Below are 24,781 nucleotides of genomic sequence, written 5' to 3'. Positions count from 1 at the left end.
GCAGGTTGGCTGACTATTTTGATGCTTGATGTTCTGTAACCCAAAGTACTTGGGTCCATTCAGTAATAAAGAATGGTTATTATTTGGAATTTATGGATACGCCCAGGTTTAATTCCCCACTGGTAGGGTGGGACTCTCAAGATCCAGACACTCTGTCTGAGATGGATGAGCTCCTGCGAAAAGGGGCTATTCTATGGCTAGGCCCTTGCCCAATTTCAGAGGGGTTTATTCCAAATACTTTCTTATAGATAAGAAAAGAGGTGGTAAGAGAGCAATTTTGGATTGACTTGATTTGAATGAATTTATTTCTATGAAAAGGTTCCAAATGCTATTAGCTGCTCAACTCCTTCCCCTCCTTTCTGGGGATTTATGGTTTGCCAAAGTGGACCTAAAGGATGTGTATTTCCATGTGTCTATCCACTCAGCCTGTACTAAATACCTCCGTTTTTGTGTAGGAGGAGACCATTACAAATACACTGTACTCCCCTTTGGCTTCACATCTACCCCAAGAGTTTTTACTGAGGTCAACAATGTGATAGTGGCTCATCTTTGGAGGCAGGGTATAGTGTTTTTACCCATAACTTAATGATTGGCCTTTGGTTGGCCACTCCAGGGAGCAGCTTTCTTCCTCTATTTCCATTTCAGTGGCCCTGTTATAATCTTTGGGGTTCATTCTGAATTGGGATAAGTCACACCTTAACCCTACACATGCCCTAGAATTCATAGAGGCACTACAGGACGGAGATAAGAGAATGGTGTTTCTGCTCCCGTATAGGGTGACACTGCTCTCCTCCTAAGCACTGTGGGCTAGTAAGTTCCATTCCCACTTTGTGGTGCAGATCCAGAGATTACTGGGTCACATGGTGTCTACCACAGTGGTTATACCTCATGCCAGACTGCATAGGAGACCGCTCTAGCTATGGTTCTTATCAGTTTGTAAGACCCATTTGGTCCATAGTTGGAAACATTTTTCAGTTCCGAGATCTGGAGATCTCTTTTACGGTGAGCTGTTCCCTCGATCTTATCTAAGGGGATGCCACTAGGTGTCCAGGAGGAGGAGATGATTTTGTACACAGATGCATCCCTTCAAGGGTGGGAGGCACACTGGTTGCACCTTTCGGCCAGCGGCCAATGGCATGAACACGACACTTTGCATATTAACATGTTAGAAATGAGGGCAATAAGGAATGTTCTCCTTTCTTTTTCAAAGGAAATGGCATGATGATTACTACGCACAACATAGCCGCAGGGCATCACATAAGAAAGCAAGGAGGTACGAGGTCCACAAGACTGTGTCAAGAAGCCACTAAAATTTGGAACTGAGCCATTGCCAACGTGGCTCTTTTGTCTGCAATACAGATTGCATAGGAACTGAACACTTGGGCAGATGCCCTAAGCAAGGAAATCAGATTCAAGAATGGCCTCTGGTGACAGAATTCCAGCTTCCTGGCTTTCACCCATGGGCATTTCCAGCCATAGATCTCTTTGCCACGGCAAACAATACAATGTGCCACCGCATCTGTGGAAGGGACCCAGCATCCCTAGGGGACCCTTTTCTCCAAAGTTGGGATGTTCAAAGGTGTTTTGCCATTCCCTCCCTTCAGTCTCATAAGCATAATGTTGTCAAAGTTAAGCACAGACAATACAAAGTGCATAGCAATAACCACCGTTGGGCCCCAAAACCCTTGCTTCCCTTTTTTACCGCTGCATCACACTGCCTGCTCATGTTTAGTTTACAATCCACAAGTACCCCAAGGTCTCGTTCACACACAGTGTTACCTAGAAGCATATCCCCCATCCAGTAGGCATGCTTTTCATTTTTCTGACCCAGATGCAGAACTTTACACTTATCTTTATTAAATTGCATCTTGTTCTCATTTGCCCATTCTTCCATTGTGATCAGATCTCATTGAACTCTATCTTCTGGTGTATTTGCCAGTCCTCCCAATTTGGTGTGATCTGCAAACTTGATGAGCAGTCCCTCCACCCCCTCATCTAGATCATTAATAAATACGTTAAAAAGTACCGGACCGACCACCGAGCCCTGAGGTACCCCACTACTCACCTCCCTCCAGACTGATGAAACACCATTGACTCTTTGAGTGCAGTTCTCTAACCAATTCCCTATCCACCAAACTATCTGAAAATCCAGATTGCAGTTCTTCAATTTATCCATCAGAACATCATGTGGAACCTTATCAAGTTTTACTAAATTCCAAGTAAACGACATCAACCGAATTTCCACAATCCAGCAAACCTGTTACTTGGTCAAAGAAGGAAACCAGGTTGGTCTGACAGGACCTCTTGGAGACAAATCCATGCTGACTTCCTTGGATCACCAAATTGTCCTCCAGATGTTTGCAGATTGCTCCCTTTAATATCTGCTCCATTATCTTCTCCACAACAGAGATCAGACTCACTGGTCTGTAGTTTCCCGGGTCATCCTTCCTCCCTTTTTTGAAGATCGAAGTAACGTTTGCTCTTTTCCAGTCCTCCGGGACATCTCCAGTCCTTAAAGTGGTCCCGAAGATGATGGACAGGGGTTCTGCAAGTTCTCCGGAAAGTTCTTTAAGCACTCTCGGGTGCATTTCATCCGACCCAGGGGATTTGAACTCATCCAGTGCAGCTAAATGCCTCTCGACAACCTCTCTGTCCATGTCAACCTGCCACCCAGATGCTATCCCTTGGCTACTACCAACTCTAAATGTGCCTAAACCCTTTGACCTGTGGGAAAAAATGGTTGTAAAATAGGTGTTGAGCCTTTCTGTTTTCTTTGCATCAGAGTTTGTCCATCTGCACCCAACAGTGGGCCTATTGCCTCCTTTACTTTACGTTTGCTCCTCACATAACTGAAAAATCTTTTCTTGTTACAATGGGCTTCCCTGGCCAATCTTAGCTCACTCTCAGCTTTGGCCTTTCTGATGATTGATCTACAGTGCCTAGTAACCTCTAGGTACTCTTCTTTAGAGCTCTGTCCTTCCCTCCATTTCCCTTTTCTTTCTTAGTTCCTCTTGAAGTTGTCTGTTCATCCAAATAGGCTTCTTAGAGCTCCTGCAGTGTTTTCTTCTTTCTGGGATAGTCATGGATTGGGCATGCAATAGCTCTTCTTTGAGTAGCGCCCACCCTTCATATGTTCCCTTCCCTTCCAGCATTCTCGTCCGTGTTATGACACTCATCATGCCTCTGAGTTTATTAAAGTTTGCCCTATGAAAATCCAACATCTGCGTCTGGCTACAAGCTTCCTTGCCCCCCTCCCATCTCAAAAGGAATTCTATGAGGACATGGTCACTTCCCCCTAGGGTCCCCACCTCCTTCACCTCATCCACCAACTCTTGCCTGTTGGTCAGTATTAAGTCCAGTATGGCTGAACCTCTTATGGGTTCATCTACCATTTGATAAATGAAATTGTCAGCCAGGCAGGTCAGAAAGTTGCATGACTGAGGACGCTTCGCAGAGTCTGTTTCCCAGCACACATCTGGGAAACTGAAGTCGCCCATGATTACAAGGTCCTGCCACTTGGATATATTCACAAGCTGCTCACAAAGTGCAGCATCCACATCCTCTCGTTGGTCAGGCGATCGGTAGAAGACACCAACCACCACACTGTTTGTTTTCCCCTCGCTTATTTCACCCTCACTTATTTTCATCTTTCACTGGAGATATACTCTCCTTCACTAGAATTTCCTGACAGGTAAGCCCTTTCCTCACATACAGTGCCACTCCTCCACCTCTTCGATCTATTCTGTTTTTTCTGAACAGTTCATATCCATCCACCATTACATTCCAGTCACGAGAATCGTTCCACCAAATTTCTGTGATGCCTACTAGATCATACCTTTCCATCAGCATGAGAAGTTCCAGCTCTTCCTTCTTATTGCCCATGCTTTGGGCGTTAGTATAAAGGCATCTGAATCCTTTTACTTTTGGTTCCCTATGAGCTGGCCTTGCCGGTTTGGCTGCCCCCGATCGTTCTTCTTCCATACACTCCCTATGTTGATCGTCTCCTTCCCCTTGTGGCTTCAGTTTAAAGCTCTCCTGATGAATCTCCCCAGGTTCCTGCCAAACACATTCTTCCCCAACTTCGACAAGTGCAGTCCAACAGGTGCTAGTAGGCCTTCCTCAAGAAAGCCTATCCCATGGTCCCAGAAACCAAATCCCTCTTGCTGGCACCACCTATGCAGCCACTGATTCACCTCCATTATCTTCCTCTCCCGACGCATTCCTCTTCCTTTAAGGCAAGATTGAAGAGAATACCACTTGTGCCCCCATTTGCTTGAGAGTTTATAGAGTAGTTCCAGGCTTCTTATCACACTCCAGAATGGTGCTCCTTCCATGACATTTTTTTCTTATTTGGCTACATTGAAGATCTCAGGGCATTTTAATTCCTCCATCAAGGTTCACCTGACAGCTCTTTCAGCTTCTCATAAATTTGTAGAGGGCAAACCTGTGATTCCTCAGTGGAATTTCTTTCTGCACTTACTCATAAACCTTTTGAACCAATGGCTATGGCAGAATTGTCTTTTTGTACCAAGTTGCCTTTTTCATTGCTATAACGTCAGCACGCAGAATTGGCGGCACTCTCCTCAGAACCTCCCTTTCTTCAAGTCTTCAGAGACAAAGTTGTTTTATGCCCCAGCATTGAGTTTCTGCCTAAGGTTATATAAAAGTTGCATTTGGGACTATGTCTGGTGTTACCTGTGTTTTTTCCTAACTCAGATCCACATTGTGAAAGACAAATGTACACTTTGGACATGTGCAGATCAGTTCTTTTTTATTTAGACAGGACTAAAGATTTCAGAAAACACAAGGCACTCTTTGTCTGTTTTAGGGGAGCTAACAAGGGCAAGACAGCTTCGTCTCAAACAGTTTGGTGTAGTGGTTAGGAGTGCGGACTTCTAATCTGGCATGCCGGGTTCAATTCTGCGCTCCCCCACATGCAGCCAGCTGGGTGACCTTGGGCTCAACACAGCACTGATAAAGCTGTTCTGACCGGGCAGTGATATCAGGGCTCTCTCAGCCTCACCCACCTCACAGGGTGTCTGTTGTGGGGAGAGGAATGGGAAGGTGACTGTAAGCCGCTTTGAGCCTCCTTTGGGTAGGGAAAAGCGGCTTATAAGAACCAACTCCTCCTCTTCTTCTTCTTCTTCTTCTTCTTCTTCTTCTTCTTCTTCTTCTTCATCCCAAACAATTTTGAGATGGATTGTTCAGCCCATTAAGCTTGCTTACAAGTTTTCTAAACTGGACTGTCCCCTGCAAGTGACAGCACACTCTACGAGGGCTCAAGCAACATCGGCAGCCTTTGCAGCGGGGCTTCCAATGTCTGACATCTGTAGAGCAGCTACACAGTCTACTCCCGGCACTTTGTCATTACTCTCTTGACGTTTACTCTGTGAAAGAAACAGCAGTGGGAAAGGCAGGGTTGCAATCAATACTCCATGGATAGCCCACCCCACCTGCAGGGTGAGTGATCTTGCTAATCTCCCATGTGGGACTGCCTAGAAACCACAAAGATGAAAACAGGGTCACACTTACCTGTAACTGTTGTTTATCAAATGGTCTTCTGTGCAGTCACACAACCCTTCCTCCTTCCTTGCGGGGGGGCCGCTGATTATTGATTGCCCCCGCTAAGTGGCAAGGGGAAAGGGCTGAAGGGAGAGTGCTAGCCCCCACCCAAATCATGTGACTTTGAGCATGAAGTCTCTCTCTGTGGGGGAAGGGGCAAACACTCTTGGGAGCTTCTAAACCTTTTCAAACTAGCTAGTCATTTCTCCATGGCAGGTCTGCAATTCGGCAGTACCATGTCTGATGGCACAGAAGACCTCTTGATAAACAACAGTTACAGGTAAGTGCAGCCCTGTTTTCTGAGCAATAATAAACTCATAATCAGAGCAGAGGCAGCCTGGATGGAAGAACAAAGAGATAATGGTGGTGGTGGGGTTAGAAGAAATACTATATTAAAGCCTAGTTCGATGACGATAACTGTAGATGGGAACATTGCAGATTCAAAGGGAATGGCACATATGCAGGGAACTATTAACTTACAGGAAAGTTCTAAAAGTAAAGCCCTGTGGTACTCGTATGAAGGATTGCAATGTCTCTACATTAATGCACAGAATACGGGAACAAGCAGAAAGAACTAGAAGTCCTAATAAAGGAAGGGAACTATGATCTAATAGGCATTACAGAAACCTGGTGGGATAATACTAACAACTGGAATAATAGGATTGAGGGGCAAACAAATAAAGAAAGGGGGAGGTGTAGCACTATATGTTAAGAATATGTATACTTCTGAGGTAATTCATGTGTCTGAGCATGAGAGTTCAGCTGCCAGTCTTTGTGTAAAAATAAAAGGAGTAGGAAAGAATAGTGGTATTATGGTTGGGGTCTGCTATAGACCACCAGGCCAGGCAGAGGATTGGATGAGATGCTCCTAGACCAGATTACAAAATTCTCAGAGAGACAGGACCTAGTGGTCATGAGAGGTTTCAGTAATCCATATATCTGCTAGAAGACCAGCTCTGCTAAAAATAAAAAGTCCAATACATTCTTGACTTGTCTTGCTGACAACTTCATTGACCAGAAAGTGGAAGGGGCAACAAGGGGGTCTGCTATTTTAGACTTTATTCTGAACAACAGGGAAGAACTGGTTGATGAGGTAAAAGTAGTGTGCTTGGTAGTAGTGACCATTTGATTTTGGACTTTATGATCTTGGGAAGAGAAAAACTGTACGTTTCCACCAATATGCTGATGACACTCATCCCCAGGGAATTGCTGATCACTACTGTGGGATGGTAGGTGAATTCCCTCCAGGCCTGGCTGGAATCTGGAGATTTTTGGTGGGGGTGATCACTGGGGCATGAAATTGGGCTCACTGAGGGTCGGCAGGTAGTTTTCAGTTTCTGCATAGTGCAGGGGTTTGGACTAGATGACCCTCTATGATTCTTTGATTCCATTAATCATGTTCTAAGTATCATTATTGTTGGTTGTATTATAAAGTATATAATGGAGATTTTATCAATGTAACCTTTAGCTTCCTAAATTGCCTAGTCTGGTTGGGTTATTGTTTCCCTCTTTAGTTTTATTTGAACAGTAGCAAGCAGTATTTGAAATTTAAAACTTTTGCTACAGCTCATCCTTTAGGTTCCCTGCTAGCTACTGTTCAACAGCAGGCCCCCTGAGCCTTTTTGTATCAGGAATTTGCTCCGACTCACTGCTCATCGTGTGGCGGGGCAAATTCATGGTGCATTTAAGATACCAAACAGGTTCATGCTCATCCCTATAATGCAAACCACCTCTGAACATCTCTTTTCTTGAAAACCCCATGAGGGGGTTCTGTAGGTTAATTGTGACCTGATAGCCCTTTCTTTCACAGCATAGACGCTCATAACTCTTTATTTGTTAGATTTAACTTTTGAGGCCCCCACATTGTCTGAATAAGATTTTACTTAGCACATGTGCATTATTAACCTGCTTTCTAACCAGCACAGTCATGTCCTTTTGTTTTCTCTGAGTTCCTTCTGTGGTCACACCCTTCTGGGTACTGAATGTGTCGTGCAACACTTTCAAATAATCTACTGTGGACCCCAGCCGAAATCAATTGTACAATGCATTAGGACAGATTCCCCACCCCCACAACGTTTGATACAGAAGACGAAATATTTTATTAAAGGCAACAAGGGGTTGGTGTGGGGGCAAGCAGCATCTCTTGTTAAAGAGCTTATAAATTTTTTAATAAGAGAAATTTGTCAGTCGACCAAATGAAAGCCATAAATCTTTTAGCGGCTGGCTAATCTCCTCCGTCTTTGGGAGTGCTGTTCAAACAATACAAGGAAAGGAAACATGTGGATACAGCAGTCTGGTGGATTTGTTTCTGCAGGGGGATGGGACAGGATGTGTGCTGAAATAAAAGCACAAATATTTTCATTCCTACAACATCAGCCTAATTTTTTGGCTTCTCTTTGGAAGTACTCACTGATTCCATCTTAGATGTAATTGAAAAAGATAATGGTGGGGGTGGGGTGGGGTGAAACAAAAAGAATTTTCTTTGGGGGGGGAGGAATGAAAGTTGCATGACCTGAACTTTCATGTTTTGTACTGGCAGAGATTTAAGAAGATTTAGTTGGCACATGCAGGTTGACCAAACCAGGGCTCGCATCTGAGAATGAGGCATCTCAGATGCCACAGTCATAGGGCATGTTTGTACATGTATGTCATTCCTTTAGTCTTTTGCAGCATTTCCTTTTAATCCAGCCTTCTGAATATGTAAACTGAGCCGAATGTGTAAACTCACGCTGCTGTAAAGCGAATATAGCACAGTGGGTAGAAATTATTGGTTTTAAACTGAGGAGATCAAAGTTCAGAGCCCGCTCAACCTGAAGCCCACTGGGTGACTTTGGGCAAGTCACTCGCTCTGCATAACCAACTTCACAGGATTATTGTGAAGATAAGACAGAGGAGAGAAGAGCTGTAAACACCCCACTGAGCTCCTTGCTGGAATAGTAGGTGGGTGGGTGAATAGTTCTGCCCACTTCCTAAAAACATCAAGAAGAGAAGAAGAGTTGGTTCTTATATGCCACTTTTTTCTACCCGAAGGAGTCTCAAAGTGGCTTACAATCCCCTTCCCTTTCCTCTCCCAACAACAGACACCCTGTGAGGGAGGTGAGGCTGAGAGAGCCCTGATATTACTGAAGAAGAAGAGTTGGTTCTTATATGCCGCTTTTGATTAATATAATATGTCAGGATTCAGACAAATGGTGGTGCTTAATGAAAGACTGATTAGACGTCTAATAACCCTAATGGCAAATTCTGACGGAAGACAGCGTAGATGCGCTCCCCACTTGCTGCTAGAGAGAGTTTAGACTTTGGCTGCTTTTGTGCTTCGTCCTTCACCTTGTTTTGTTTCCTTCTCCTCTTGCCTTTTTAGTCTCCAGCAGATCAGTGTAAGAAGATCCATGCGGGGGATGAAGTGATCCAGGTTAACCATCAAACAGTGGTGAGCCCTTTCACAGGTTATATGTGGAGCTGCCGTATTTTGTTCTTGTTAACAACAGTTTTGTTCCGCCTTATCAGGGATGGCCATGCAATTCCAGGTGCTCATGAACTATGGTCTGATTGCATCAAAGATGGGATTATACGGATTTGTCTTTATGCCCCCTAAAGACTAATTGTTCAGACTGGATCCAGGACACAGGATAGGTGCAGACAAAAGTGCAATGAAATGCAACGGTCCTAGTTTGTTTTACTGGTTTGATGATACCAACCAGTTTGTCTTTCTTGAAAGAATTCTTGAGTCTAGATATGGGACATTACTGGTTCCCATAGAAACCTGTACAAGTCTTGTCTGTGTCCCCTACTTTCAAAGTTAAGGTTGGTGTCAGTCTTTTTTTGGTGGGGACTCGGTTTGGAATTTCCTCTCCATGGATTTTCCCTGATGCTGAACCTTTGATGTTTTAGGCAGGGGCTGGACATCATTTGGTTGATGTTGACTTTTGGAGAAAGGAGCTTTCTCTTGTGAGCCTTATTACTGCTAGACTCCCTATTCTGATTGGGTTATTGATGTTTGGCTTTTACTTTAACACTTGTCTTTAATTTCAAGCTTTAATTTCCTGCGTAGATTTCTGTTGAGGTAACTAAAGCTTTTCTCAGGCCAGATACTCAGCACTGCCCACAGCTGTCCTAGGTGTAAACTACACGGAGCTTTTATTCCAATCGCAGGTTGATTCAGTCCCTGCTGTCTACACAGAATGCGATTTTCGTTTTGATTTGGGATGATTTAAATTTTCCTTCTGCAGCAAGGATTGATCCAGAGTGACCCTACCTTTATTGTGTGATGTCTTAGAGTGCTTTTAATGCTCAATATCTCAAGATTCAGATTAGAGAAAGCACAGTGTTTTGAATCTGGGCTCTCTTCCGTGGTAGAGAAGCTCTGATTGGCCAAAACTGCTCATGTGACAAGCTTGCCTTAAAGGAGAAGGCCTTAATTTCTCTCAACTTCTGTTGCTCTTGGATTTTATCTCCCTTCTCTTCCTTCTTCGATCCTCTCTTATTAAATTGAGTAGTATTTATGTAAGCCCTCTTTATCTGAATCACATACTGACTCATTGCTGACCCAATGCTGTTTCCATGATGAGTTTTAACCCTGACATGTTTTATATTTTTGATCTTAAACAGTTTTTTGTATTCAATTATTTCTTGTTGTATTCATTTGATATTTTGATTGTGTATTTGAACTTTGGTCTGAATGACCATAAATAAAATTTGACTTTGGGGGTGGAACCTGGGGAGAGTAGGGTTTGGGGAATCAATGGAGTCCGCCCCCCTCAAAAAAAAAGAAGCCCTTTTTTTCAGGGGAGCTGATCAGTTGTAATTCCAGGAGATCTCCAGCTCGCAAAGGATGGTAACGCTATCTGGAGTTTATTTTCCCTTCTTCTCTAGTCAGAATTCTTCTTTCTGCTTTCCGTTGACTTCGCTCCCTACACTATTGCAAATTTAGACTTCTAGCCTCCAAATGTTAAATTTTTTTGGCTCTCTCTTAGTTATTATCTTTCTTTCTCCTTCCCCATACTTTCTTTCCTCATCCTGCCCCACTTTGATTCTGGGAGAACCAAGTCGAACTTCTAAACAGTTTGTAAATTACTATTATATTTAGGCTGATTTCTGTTGAGCACTATAATGTATTTATTGGATTGTAACATTTCCAAAGTCCTGTGAGGTCCAAGGGCTAGAAAGCCAAACAATAAGAAAATATCAATTGAAAGCATGTAGGGCTACAAAAGGATTATTAAAAGGCATTTGGATCACACCAGAATGAGATGCACACTGCTGCGTTCAAACTAAATTATTGTTAGCATGGCCACCCTTCAGGTGATCTCCTGACAACAGAGATCAGTTGCTCTGGAGAAAATGTCTACATTGATTGGTAGAATCTTATCAAACTATAACCCCTTCTCCAGGCTCCAGCCCCCAGATATCCAGGAATTTCTGGTTGAGTATTTAGTGTTGACCAAGTGACTTTTAAATTTGCTTCCCAATAGTTCTGCCCTTTTTAATTAAGGTATCATTCAATACATAAATTTCTAATTAGATGCATAAATGCTAAATTCAGTAGGTAGGAACAGTCTGCAGAAATATCAAAGCCTTCTGTTCAATAGAGTCCAAAAGCAGCTTTGCTAATTAAATCACCATCAACTGTAGGGGAAATGCACTAATCGTAAATTGAGATACTTAGGACAGTTTCAAAGAGAATGCATTCTCTTTCCTAACTGGCTACTTTTACTCCTCATTAACATATCTGTTTCATGTTGTTTGGCAGTGAAATTGCAGCTGTTTCCTTGCTCTGCTCTTCTGATGAATTCAGACCATTTTCATTGCATTAAAATAGGATGCATTTTTTATCACAAATACTTTCTTACTAGTCTTACAGAGCAAGCCTGGGCATGTATTCATTGAGGTTGATTCTCTGATAACTGATCTGGATTGTCCAGGCTAGTCTAGCCAGGTCTTGGTAGCTATAGAGCAGGAGTGGCCAAACTGTAGCAGAGCAGAAGTGCAAACAAGATATAGCCAAAATAATGAGGTGGTGGAACAAGATAATCAGTGAACCCCTGAAGAGGTACCTTCACTTATTTTAGTGAACTAAACACTGCCACGTGCTGTTAGTGTTCAATGTGCCTATGAACTCCAAAATAGTAATTTCATGCTGGTGCCTCCCTTTGGTTTATGCTGGAAAATGGCAGCTGTTAAGTTTGTTACAGAGTTCTCATGGAGGTTGATATATAATCTGCTGGCTCGACACGATCAAAGCCGATACAGGAATGACCATGAACCAACTAAAAGAAGCAGTCATTGATAGAGACGTGTGGCAAAGACTTTCCTATAGAATTAATTAATTTTTGCTTTATATTCCTACTGTCATGATGGTAATTCATAGTCTGAGGAAGAGTATTACACTCGAAAGCTCATGCCTTGAATAAATCTTTGTTGGTCTTAAAGCTGCTACTGGACACTGATTATATTTTCCTTTACTTCATTCATATCCATCGTCTGTGACCAGTTATTGACTAGGGACTTCTTCGGATATCATCTACTCACTTCTAGGCTCTTCTCATCTGGTCTCCCCAGCATATAATACAAAACAATATCAAAATATTGAAATAGAAAATTGATATCTAGATGATATTAAAACAGCTGTCTAATCCATTGGTTTAGTATGGTAAAATGGTAGATTTTGGCAGCTGCACAAAATCTAGTGACTATCTGTAATCCAGAGGTCATGATTCTAGAGAAGAAAGGAACTATGCAATACCTCAGATCTATCAGTGTTTTTGTGTTGGTGGGGGGGGGTGTTTTGGAGCATATGAGTAAGAAAGCGTATGTAAGGTTGCCATCGATACAATAAAACACACTCGACCATTTCAATTTCCCCTGTTGCAGAACTGCATGGACTTTCCTGGTGTGTCACACCATGTTATCACAGAACATTAAATCAGACCAGATTAAAAACTTCCCTATATTTGGAAATTAGTAAATTAGCCAGATACTTAGCTAAAACTTGTGCCTGAAGAAATTATATTGTGTGGCAAGACTTAAAGGGTGTGGCCTCCCAGCATGCTTACATGTATGTGTGTGTGTGTGTGGGGGGGATTTCCTTTACCGCTAAAGGGAGAGAGACTTATTTCCTTTTCAGGATGCAGCAGCAGCTCAGATTAGAGATAGGTTCAGTTACTCAACTCTTGTTTCAGCCTCCAAGCCTTCATTTCAATTTTGTTTCTTCTTTGTGCAAATTGAACTCATGATACTTTATTTCTGCACCGTTTTCTGTCCCCTCATGCATTAATTTATCCCATCATACGTATGCATTATTCAACTTCATTTAAGCTTCAGCAGCTCAGCATGAGAGCCTCTTGTGGCGCAGAGTGGTAAGGCTGTCTGAAGCTGTCTGTCCATGAGGCTGGGAGTTCGATCCCAGCAGCCGGCTCAAGGTTGACTCAGCCTTGCATCCTTCTGAGGTCGGTAAAATGAGTACCCAGCTTGCTAGGGGGTAAACGGTAATGACCGGGGAAGGCACTGGCAAACCACCCCGTATTGAGTCTGCCATGAAAATGCTAGAGGGCATCACCCCAAGGGTCAGACATGACCCGGTGCTTGCACAGGGGATACCTTTACTTTTACCTTTAACTCAGCATTATATGTGTAAATGCCACACATGAAAAACATGTACCGTGCATTTAAATGCCATACAACTTGACTAGACAATATTAAACCAATACCAAAAAGTGGAGAACAAAAACAGTTGACAAAAATATAGAGGAAAAAGAAATAAAATGGGCAAGAATTCCTAATCCCTATGTCAAATGTGACACCCTTAAACACAGTTTAAAGAAGGCAAACCTGTGGGTTCACAATCCCACAGGGAAATTCTCCACTTCTAAGACAAGTCAGTCTTTCCATTTATGTGTAAAGTTCTGCATCTAGATCAGAAAAATGAAAAGCATGCCTACTGGATGGGGGATATGCTTCTAGGTAGCACTGTGTGTGAACGAGACCTTGGGGTACTTGTGGATTGTAAGCTAAATATGAGCAGGCAGTGTGATACAGCGGTAAAAAAGGCAAATGCCATTTTGGGCTGTATCAACAGGGGCATCACATCAAAATCACAAGATGTCATAGTCCCATTGTATACGGCACTGGTCAGACCACACCTGGAGTACTGTGTGCAGTTCTGGAGGCCTCACTTCAAGAAAGACGTAGATAAAATTGAAAGGGTACAGAGGAGAGCAACGAAGATGATCTGGGGCCAAGGGACCAAGCCCTATGAAGATAGGTTGAGGGACTTGGGAATGTTCAGCCTGGAGAAAAGGAGGTTGAGAGGGGACATGATAGCCCTCTTTAAGTATTTGAAAGGTTGTCACTTGGAGGAGGGCAGGATGCTGTTTCTGTTGGCTGCAGAGGAGAGGACAGGCAGTAATGGGTTTAAACTTCAAGTACAACGATATAGGGTAGATATCAGGAAAAAATTTTCACAGTCAGAGTAGTTCAGCAGTGGAATAGGCTGCCTAAGGAGGTGGTGAGCTCCCCCTCACTGGCAGTCTTCAAGCAAAGGTTGGATACACACTTTTCTTGGATGCTTTAGGATGCTTAGGGCTGATCCTGTATTGAGCAGGGGGTTGGACTAGATGGCCTGTGTGGCCCCTTCCAACTCCATGATTCTAGGATTCTATGGAAGCCTTTCTAAGGAGCCCCAAGAAGTAATGTTAGCTTCTTGTGACAAGTGATGGAGGTGTCAGGAATAAGCCTGTCCACTTGTTGTTCTTTAAGTATCCCAGTCCACGATGATGTCACCTTTCTATTCTTGCTCAGCTGTCATCTCCGCAATGCCATCCATAATGTCCTAAGAGCTTTCCAGCCTCCTCTGCTGCCATTCAGGGCAAGCTGCAGTCAATTGCATGTTCTTAGTATTTTAATGGTTCTCTCATTAAGGTTTCTCCTTAGAGCAATTTATCTTCAGGACATTAATTATTTAGCATCCTCCTGGACCCTGAAATCTGCAAGGCACCCGGATTTCTAACATTCACGCCCAGCTTTTACACTGCAAGGCATGATGAAATAGAAAGAAAATTAGACATTGTTGATACCCAGTTTAAATGAAGACAGGAAAGACAGACTTAGAAACCAAGCTAGTATTAATTTCTACCCAAGCACATTCTCTAAGGATTGTTGTTGTTGTTTTTAATTGGGGAGGGGGTTATAATCACCCCATTCATGCCTGAAGGAGGAATAGAATTTGTAGATGTCTGCTTCAGTCTTTAAATTACTATTAATTTGAGATTCAGGAAGAGATGCTCAGAAAAGGCTGAATTTCAAATGGTTCAAATGGGTACTGCAGGGCATGCTGTCTCTTATCAGTAATGACACCATAAAACAGGCATACCGTTTAGGTAACATAGGGAGATTTTTCTTTTCCCTCATGAATCGTAAGAATAGCCTTAGGAGTGGAGTGGGCGAAGCATGGTCCTTCTAATCCTGTTTCACACAGCTGGTTACTGTGGCTCGTGACACCAGCCAGACACCCTGGAAAACCTTCAAGTTGGGCACAGAACCTGAGTCCTTCTCTCCTCTCCCCACCACCGGTACCATAAACAGACATGACTGTTCCATTTAGCCATGAAGGAGAAGGAGAAGAAGAGTTGGTTCTTATATACTGCTTTTCTCTACCCAAAGGAGTCTCAGAGCAGCTTACAGTCACCTTCCCTTTCCTCTCCCTACCACAGACACCCTGTGAGGGAGGTGAGGCTCAGAGAGCCCTGATATTACTGAAGAAGAAGAAGATTTGGTTCTTATATGCTGCTTTTCTCTACCTGAAGGAGTCTCAAAGTGGCTTCCAATCGCCTTCCCTTCCTCTCCCCACAACAAACACCCTGTGAGGGAGGGGAGGCTGAGAGAGCCCTGATATCACTGCTCAGTCAGAACAGCTCTACCAGGAATCTTAAAGTGGCTTCCAATCGCCTTCCCTTCCTCTCCCCACCACAGACACCCTGTGAGGTAGATGAGGTTGAGAGAGCCCTGATATTACTGCTCAGTCAGAACAGCTCTATCAGGATTCTCAAAGTGGCTTCCAATCGCCTTCCCTTCCTCTCCTCACCACAGACACCCTGTGAGGTAGATGAGGCTGATAGAGCCCTGATATTACTGGAAGGGAGGGGAAATTGGCAAACAAGATCCTCTCCCAAATGCCTCCCAAATTACCCCTTGACACCTATGACTGGATTTGCTGTCAGACTACAGAATATCAAAAGGGGCAATGAGCCTGCAGGTAGAAAGGAAGGAGGACTGTGGAATCCGTGTCCTCCAAAGGCAGGGCCACCGCCATTAATGTTTTTAAAGGGAGACTACTCAGGAAGACCCAACCTGTCAGAGTGTTTGGGGGGTGGGGATGAGGATTTATTCATGGTCTTGTGCAGCACGCAGAGTAGATGCAATGCAATGGGTGAAACCACAGGCGGGTCCCCCCCCCCTCCCTGTACACAGACTTACACCCCAAGTGAAGGAAAAACCTGAAATAAAGTGTTTTTCCAAAGAAAAGTAGAAAGCTGGAGTTGTGGGGGACCCTTTGCCCCACTCTAAGAGAAAAAATTAGGAGAGTTAAGCCAGAAGAGGTTTAAAAGGAAAAACCCTTAAAGAACACCACGAATACTTCAAAGACAGAAAATAAAAGATCTCTGCCTGCAGCTGGTGGAAGCATAGCCAGTGCCACCGGCACAGCAAGGCTCCGATTAAAAGCCAATTGGGCACCAAAGGGGGGGGGGGGGCTTTGAATGCTTGCCAGAAATGAGCAGCCAAAAAGCCACAAGTAAGACTAAAGGTCCTCCTTCGCTCTAGAATCATTCTAGCTTTCCCACAAAATTATTTCCTCCAAATAGCAATGTGCCTCTCTCTCTCTCTCTCTCTCTCTCTCTCTCTCTCCCTCCCCCCCCCCACCGCCACCCAGTCCCATGGAGAGCAAAAGAACGCGATACATTCTCATTAAAAACAAGGGGAACAGTACTCTTGGATAATGAGGATGTCAGTCAAGTTAAACAAGTAATCATTGAAGTAGCCACAGAAACCAAAAGACAATCCCCCCCCCAAGCCGGAAGAGAGATTTTTGCACGCTTCACATGCTCAGTGTACGTGCACTGAGGGAGGAGATCGTGTCTCTGAAAAAGCCCACAAATGCACGTAGAGGGTTAATACCCATATGTGGTCGTGTGCAGTTGTTGGGGGTGTGGCCATACAAGCCCGGTCCACGAGCCACGAAGTACTGCATTTCATGGGTTCACGGAGACCTGTGGGTTGGTTCGTGCCCATCTCTAGTCCCAAGGGCATTCAGAAAACTGAATGTCACCGAGGGTTTGATCTTGAGTTCCCTAGGCCTTAGTCCAGAGCGCTAAGCAGATTGTTAGTAAAGGCGGACTTATTAAGTCAAACTGCGGCCCTCCAGATGTCCATGGACTATAATTCCCATAAGCCCCTGCCAGCGTTCCCAAATCTGTTACCCCACATCAGCTACTCCTCTCCCATGCTCCATCTATTGATTGATTGATTGATTGATTGATTTATATACCGCCCTCCCCCGAAGGCTCAGGGCAGTTTACAGGGAACAGGAAACAGGTACAGATAACATAAGGAAACACATGTGGCAACAGCAGTAACAATACAGCAATAATAACTCCAACATGATAATAGCAGCAATAATAAGATAGAACTGCAAAGGATCCTCAGCTCAACTCTTACTGGGACCCAGTCCGTTAGGCAGGTTAGTGGCGGTCATAATAGGAGGCGGGGGGACCTGAGGGCCAATTGGAAGCAATGGTCCAGGTCAACCTCAACCCAATGCCTGGTGGAGGAGCTCCCTTTTGCAGGCCCTGCGGAACTGTTTGGGTTCTATCGAAGGTGCATCAGTCAATTCACAGTTCCTTTGTCTGCCTCAGTTTCCTGCAAACTGCTCCTACATATTTGCACACGCTCTCTTCCTGCTCTTTTCATCACAGCAGTCACTTTCTCTACACTCTCACGCAAGAACGCAGAGCTGTCAGGAGACCAGCTCCTAGAGGGGACACATTCACACCCATTGAAGGTTGCTAATGTTATTTTTGCCAAGGCCCAGCTCCAATTGAGAACCACTGTTGATGCATTCCCAGTCTTCAAATCTGTATTAATATCGGAAAGAACCTTTTCTCTTTTATGCACATTATTGTTGTTGTTATTTTTAGATTTGTATACCACCTTTCACAAATGTTGTCACCTTGAGGCAGCATACAATTAAAACAATATATAAAACAATGTCCCATAAAAACCCATTAAAACAACAGTACATTGCACATAGTATCTTACAAGCAAGATGGCGGAACAATTATCTCCCCAACCCAACTCTGTGGAATCCAGCCAGAATGTTAATCAGATTGTAAATTATAATTATAATCCCGGGATGCTTGGGTAGGGTGGGATCCCTGACCAAAACATCAGAAAGGAGATCAGCCATTTTAGCGTGGTCCCCCTAATGCCGGTCACAGCGAGGCGGTGGGCCAACAGCTCAAGGACGACCACATCAAATGCGGCCGGCAGATCCAAAATTACGAGGATGGCCAAACTGCCCCAGTTGAGCTGTTGATATGTTCAGGCCACAGAATATTTAACAGTGGTTTAAGCATTGCATTGTGTAAAATAATGAAGTGTTTATTCATGAGAGTGGAGGAATGTAGCTCTTACTCCATTCTGGCAAAATGAATGGGGGCAAATTTTTGGCACGGAGTACCTCTAAACAGTTTCTCGAGGAGAGAGGGGAGCGCATGGCCCTCATGCATTCCTTGACTGATGCTTTCATTTCAGATGGTGGTTATAGCTTGTAATAACTTAAGAACTTAGTTCTCCTCTGTGGAGTTTTTGCTAAGTCAAATATATGGTGTTTTATTCTTAATTAAACACCTTGAAGAAATTGCACTAGCATTGTTGCACAATCTCCTCTGCCCCCCTCCTGTTTACATCCCCCACACTTAAAAAAAAAAGTAACAGGTTCCATTACAACAGCCCGGATTCATTTTGTAATTATTCCGAAACTGCTGTTCTTTAATCCTCTAGTGAAAAACACTGATGCTTTAGTGGAAAAGATAATTAAAAGCAATAATTCAGTTTGTTTAGAGGGTATAAAAATTAGAGCTGTACATCACTGTCTTAAACAATCTTCTTTGTGTGCTTTTTGCTGTGAGATGGATATTTTCTCTGTGTACTGCCTTAAAAAAAATCAACCAGTATTTATTTCCTTTTCTGCTGAAGAAAAAAATAGCAAAGTATGCAAAAGAAATTCCGGAGTTTGTATTTTGTGTGTGTGTGTGTGTGAAGAATAATTTATACCACATTTTTTATCCTGCTCTTGCTTGAGGGAGCCCTGGGCATCTTTGGTGCTTCCCATTCTATTTCCCCCTGTGTAGAAAACAGGACTGAAAGAGAACAAATGGCCGCAAATTACTTTTGGAAATTCGTGAGCTAGTGGGGAATTTGAATCTGAGTATGCACGGTTCTCTGCACGTGTTGGATAATGCACTTTCAATGTGTTTTCGCAACTGAATTTTCCTGTGCAAAACAGGAAAATCTACTTCTAAAATACCTTGCAAGAACATTGTCTAACACAGGGGTAGTCAAACTGCGGCTCTCCAGATGTCCATGGACTACAATTCCCAGGAGCCCCTGCCAGCGAATGCTGGTAGGGGCTCCTGGGAATTGTAGTCCATGGACATCTGGAGGGCCACAATTTGACTACCCCTGGAATGGTTTTGTCTGACAGTCTAACAACAATTCTGCATGAGAATTACAACAGCTATATAAACTCATAATGGACGCATGTTGATAATGTATGCCCAGGCTCCCTATTTGTTTCCAGGAGTAGTTCAAAGTACTAGTTCTAATTTTAAGGCCCTAAATGGTTTGGGGACAGGGTAGGATGCTAGTTCTGAATTGGGAATTGCCTGGAAATCTTGAATGTAGAGCTTGGGGAACGTGGGATACAATGCCATAGTCTCTGTTCTCCAATGCAGCCATGGTCTCCAGTGGAACTGATGTCTGGCATCTAGAGTAGTGGTCCCCAATCTTTTTGAGACTGGGGACCAGCGGGAGAAAGGAGAGCGATTGCCTGGCTGCACATGCGCCATGTGCGGCAGAAAACGCGCATGCGTGCCACTTTCATGCATGCTCAAAAGTGCCGCACATGCGCATTTTTTGCCACGCATGCACAATGCGCGTGCGTGGCCCTGCTTCCCCCTCCCACAGTAAGAAGCTTGCCTGGCCGCAAGCTTGCAGCCTGGTAAGTTTCTTACTGTGGGGGGGGGGGGGCGGGGAGAGGGAGCCGCGGCCCAGTGCCAGGGCCTTCGCTGCTCGGCACCGGGCCACGGCCCAGTGGTTGGGGACCACCGATCTAGAGGTTCGTTGTAAATTCTGGGAGATCTCTAGGCCCCACCTGGAGGTTGACAATGTTGGGCACAGTATCTGTCTCCTTCCATACTATTCAGCCTACGGGTTAAGATCTGCCTCTTAAGTGCTCCTTTCTGTGCCCCCCCCCTTCAGAGTTTAGCTGGGTGGTGACTGATGGCAGGAGATTTGATATGTCCCCCCCCCTTCTCAGGCGTGCCCTTCCGAGGCATCCTTTTTGAAATGCCCTCCCCTTCTGAGGCATGTCTGCCTACTTTGCCATCCTTTAGGTGCCAGATCAAAACAGCAAGCTTTTAATTAGTGGTTTTATCCTCTCAACTTTTTAATGTTTTCTATGGACAGTTTTCTGCTGCTTCTGCCTAATGTTTTCAGCTGCTTTTTAATACTGTGGTTTTTGATTGTCGACAATGTTGAGCTAGACTCCGAAGAGCCAGCATAGAAATATTCTGTATATAAATAATAAAACATCACGCCCGGCACACGGAAATCCATAATTAACGTTCATAACTCCAATAAAATCAGAGTCCAGTAGGACCTTTAAGACCAACAAAGATTTATTCAAGGCGTGAATCAATCTTGGTTGGTCTTAAAGGTGCTTCTTGACTCTGATTATATTGTGCTACTTTGGACCAACACGGCTACCCATTTGAATCTGTTCATAAATCCAGTGATCTTAAAGAAAATATTGCCAACATTCTGTTTCTCTTCAGGTTGGCTGGCAGCTGAAGAACCTGGTCAATGCATTGCGTGAAGACCCCAATGGAGTCATCCTAACTCTGAAAAAACGGCCTCAGAACACCCTGGTGTCTGCTCCTGCTCTTCTGAAGAACGTGCGGTGGAAACCTCTTGCCCTGCAGGTAGGAAGAATGCTACTCTGGGATTGCAAAGGCCAAATCTAAAAGGGTAGATAGGTTCGCCAGTGGCAAGAATAGCCATACCCAGCCATACCAGGGCCTAGTCTGCACACAATAGATAATGCACTTTCAATGCACTTTCAAAGTAGATTTTCCTGTTCTGCACAGAAAAATTCAGCTGCCTAAGTACATTGAAAGTGCATTATCCTGTGTGTGCAGACTAGGCCCTAGTACAAAAGACCAATTGCTCAGAATTGTTGTTAGTTTCCGATTCTCCCCCACTTCAAGCCTTAGCTACTACCTTCTGCAACATTCCTGCCACACCCGTATTCTCCTACCAAGCATCATTTTTGAGACCTACCTACAAAATAGCCAGAGTGCTGTAATTTTTTTTCCTTAGGAAGAAGAAGAGTTGTTTTTTATACCACACTTTTCACTACCTGAAGGAGTCTCAAAGCAGTTTACAGTTGCCTTCCTTTCCTTTCCCCACAACTTTCCTTTCCCCTATGAGGTAGGTGGAGCCTTCTGATCTTTATAACTGGAGATGCCAGGGATTGAACCTGGGAACTTTTGTGTGCTATCCAGATTCTCTGTCACTGAGCCAGGCGAAGGGCTGGACCAGAACTGTTCTTGCTAGTCAGCCAGTTTCCTTTTTCATGGTAAGTTGTTTGAGGGGGAAGCCATCCCAAGTGACATCTTACCTTGATAGCCCCACCTCCACCTCCTGCCCTCTCATCCTCCTCTACATCTTGCTGCCTGTGCATCTCCAGCCCGACTCAATGTTGCCCTGCAAATTTAGTGCTATGCATTTTCCACAAATCGTTCCGTGGAGAGAAGAAGACATCAATCTAATGACTTTCCCTTCATATCTTTTTTATTACTGGGATTCCAAGCGGAGGGAGAACGCAATTATAAACGCCATGTCGTATACCAGCTGCCCTCAGCCAACTGCTACTCATTCGCCGGCTCTCTCGGGCAAAGCCTGGGCTGTCAAGCCAAATCACGCTTAAGTTCCATCAGACTGTTGCTGTGCCTTCTCTGTCTGTCTTCTCTCACGCATGCTTTTCAAGAGGAAATTTGGAACCCGTTTTGGATACCTCAGCCTGCCAGCTTTCACGATTTTGAGGCTGAAGGATGCTTGGTCTTGAGGATAAGCATGATTCGTTTGTCAGCAGGAAAACAAAGAAGTGGGTCAGCCTGCCTGCCTGCCTACTGAGTTTGTTATGCTTTTCAGGTGATTTTAAAAATGCAGAAGCCCCATGATCTCCCCCTACCTACACAACTGGGGCTTTTAGCTCTTGTGACTGAGTGTTTGCTTATTATAGCCCAATCTAGCACGAGGTTTATTTTTCCTATGAAGGGAGCACAATGTTTTTTTATCTAGACCAGGGGTAGTCAAATTGCGGCCCTCCAGATGTCCATGGACTACAATTCCCACAAGCCCCTGGCAGCGAATGCTAGCAGGGGCTCCTGGGAATTGTAGTCCATGGACATCTGGAGGGCCGCAGTTTGACTACCCCTGAATTCTAGACAGACCACGCATTGTATGGTACAAGCACTCCTACATTACATACATGCGTCAGTGTCAGCAAATTGCAACTGACTTACAGCCAACCCCAGCTAGTAAGAAGCAAAAATGTTTTCCTTGGCAGCGTCCCGTCCAAGTATTGACCCGTCTCAGTTTCTGAAACCTGTTGAGATTGGGCTATACCATGCTGCCTTCTCTCCACTGTCCTCCAGGGATTCCTCATGTCTAGAAAGAGATCTGAGTTATTCGCTCTCCTGACAGTCTGGTTCTCAACCTGAGGATTGGGACCCCTTTGGGGGGGGTCAAATGACCCTTTCACAGGGATCATAGAATCATAGAATCATAGAGTTGGAAGAGGCCATACAGGTCATCTAGTCCAATTCCCTCCTCAACGCAGGATCAGCCCTAAGCATCCTAAAGCATCCAAGAAAAGTGGGTATCCAACCTTTGCTTGAAGACTGCCAGTGAGGGGGAGCTCACCACCTCCTTAGGCAGCCTATTCCACTGCTGAACTACTCTGACTGTGAAAAACGTTTTCCTGATATCTAGCCTATATCGTTGTACTTGAAGTTTAAACCCATTACTGTGGGTGCTTTCCTCTGCAGCCAATGGGAACAGCATCCTGCCCTCCTCAAAAATGACAACCTTTCAAATACTTAAGGAGGGTTATCATGTCCCCGCTCAACCTCCTTTTCTCCAGGCTGAGCATTCCCAAGTCCTTCAACCTATCTTCATAGGGCTTGGTCCCTTGGCCCCAGATCATCCTCGTCGCTCTCCTCTGTACCCTTTCAATTTTATCTACGTCCTTCTTGAAGTGAGGCCTCCAGAACTGCACACAGTACTCCAGGTGTGGTCTGACCAGTGCCATATACAATGGGTCGCAGCAAGGCAAGCAGCTCAGCCGGGGGAGGGGTGCCATCCACACAACATCCTTGCAGTGTAGATCAAGGGACAGCGTTCGTCTGTCTGGAGCAGCGGAAAAGAGCGAGATCGGCATGGTGGGACAAGAGGCAGAACTGAACTGAGAAACCCCAGAAAGAAACCAATTTATGAACAATGGATTTCTACACCATTGGCCAGTTTCGGTTTAATTTCTGTGAAAGAACACTTGCATAATTCTATGGTTGGGGGGGTCACAACAACATGAGGAACTGTATTAAAGGGTTGTGGCATTAGGAAGGTGGAGAACCACTGACCTGGCTATCTAGGATGATTGTGTGTGTGGAGTAGCACTGAAGTCTGTTGTAGGGAGTGTGTGAGAGAAGAGGCCACCCCCAGCAACTGCCATATTGGCTTATATTAACAGGACCGCCACCTTGGTCCCAAGGGTGTTGTTGCCCCTCGCATCCCATATACTTATTGCTTCATTGTGAACTGGGACAATGGAGAGGCTAGGGTAGTCAAACTGCGGCCCTCCAGATGTTCGTGGACTACAATTCCCAGGAGCCCCTGCCAGCGAATGCTGGCAGGGACTCCTGGGAATTGTAGTCCACGGACATCTGGAGGGCCGCAGTTTGACTACCCCTGGAAGAATGAGCTGTGGAGTAGGAGGTCTCTGCTTCCAGCGCTACGTTGGTCACATACTCACTAGGTGGGCCTCTGGCAACTCTCCAAGCTCAGTCCCCTTACTGCAGATACTACTGCCTTGCCTTACAGGGCAAATTCAGGGACTGCGACCTGAGAATGCTCACGAAATATTTTCAGCACTGATAGCATGGCTTATGAATGTGAAACACTCTTAACATGAACTGCCTGCAGGGGTTGCAAGTGTGCTTTCTACACAAGCCTAAAACTTTTTGGGTTGCTATCAGAAGGGTTCCAGAAACCAACCGTTTCTCTCCCTGCCTCTCTTTAATCGGGATTATTATTATTATTATTATTATTATTATTATTATTATTATTATTATTATTATTATTATTATTATTATTATTATTATTATTATTATTATTATTTAATTGTTAGACCGCCCTTCTCCAATAGGTCTCAGGGCGGTTTACAACATAAATAGTTAAAACACAATAAAATCCCCATAAAACCCCCAATTAACATCAACAAAAGTTACATACAACATATAGCGGCGGTGGTCACAATTCTGATTTTAGTTACCTGATTTCCCCCCAAGGGATGTTGCAAAAAGAGACCCAGCTGGCCAGTGTTGCTCTCAGGGTTTTTCTTTTCATGCTGCACAGCCACCTCCTGAACAGACTGTCCCAAGTGCTGCCAGGGTAAGCCGCTCTTCTCTGTTAAGGCACCTGGAAGGAAGACCCAAAGCGTGGCTACAAATTTTTCCAGCCATGCCAAAAAGCTCTTGCAGCGCTGAATACCTTAATGCTCTCCACTGGATGACTGATCATCCCCTTGTCATCACTCTTGTGATAGCTAAATGAGTGAGCGAGGGCATACGTAGGATCTTTCTTAGCATCGTCACTCATCATAAAT

At 44.4% G+C, this 24,781-nt stretch overlaps 2 protein-coding genes across 5 annotated transcripts in view; both read left to right on the top strand.

The window, feature by feature from the left end:
- APOOL (apolipoprotein O like) overlaps positions 1-24,781 on the top strand; it is a 400,760-nt gene that overhangs the window by 201,603 nt on the left and 174,376 nt on the right. The window lies entirely within an intron of this gene.
- Positions 1-24,781, top strand: part of LOC143822809 (connector enhancer of kinase suppressor of ras 2-like) — a 415,535-nt gene that overhangs the window by 252,580 nt on the left and 138,174 nt on the right. For all 4 annotated transcript variants that reach the window (XM_077308411.1, XM_077308412.1, XM_077308413.1 and 1 more), the window contains exons 8-9: positions 8,924-8,992; positions 20,670-20,816. In XM_077308411.1, the coding sequence (XP_077164526.1) occupies positions 8,924-8,992; positions 20,670-20,816 (216 nt within the window). The remainder of the gene's footprint in view (positions 1-8,923; positions 8,993-20,669; positions 20,817-24,781) is intronic.

The sequence above is a fragment of the Paroedura picta genome, chromosome 13 (assembly GCF_049243985.1).
Source record: "Paroedura picta isolate Pp20150507F chromosome 13, Ppicta_v3.0, whole genome shotgun sequence".
In the NCBI taxonomy this organism is placed as follows: domain Eukaryota; kingdom Metazoa; phylum Chordata; class Lepidosauria; order Squamata; family Gekkonidae; genus Paroedura; species Paroedura picta.
This window is presented reverse-complemented; position numbering and strand designations above follow the sequence as displayed.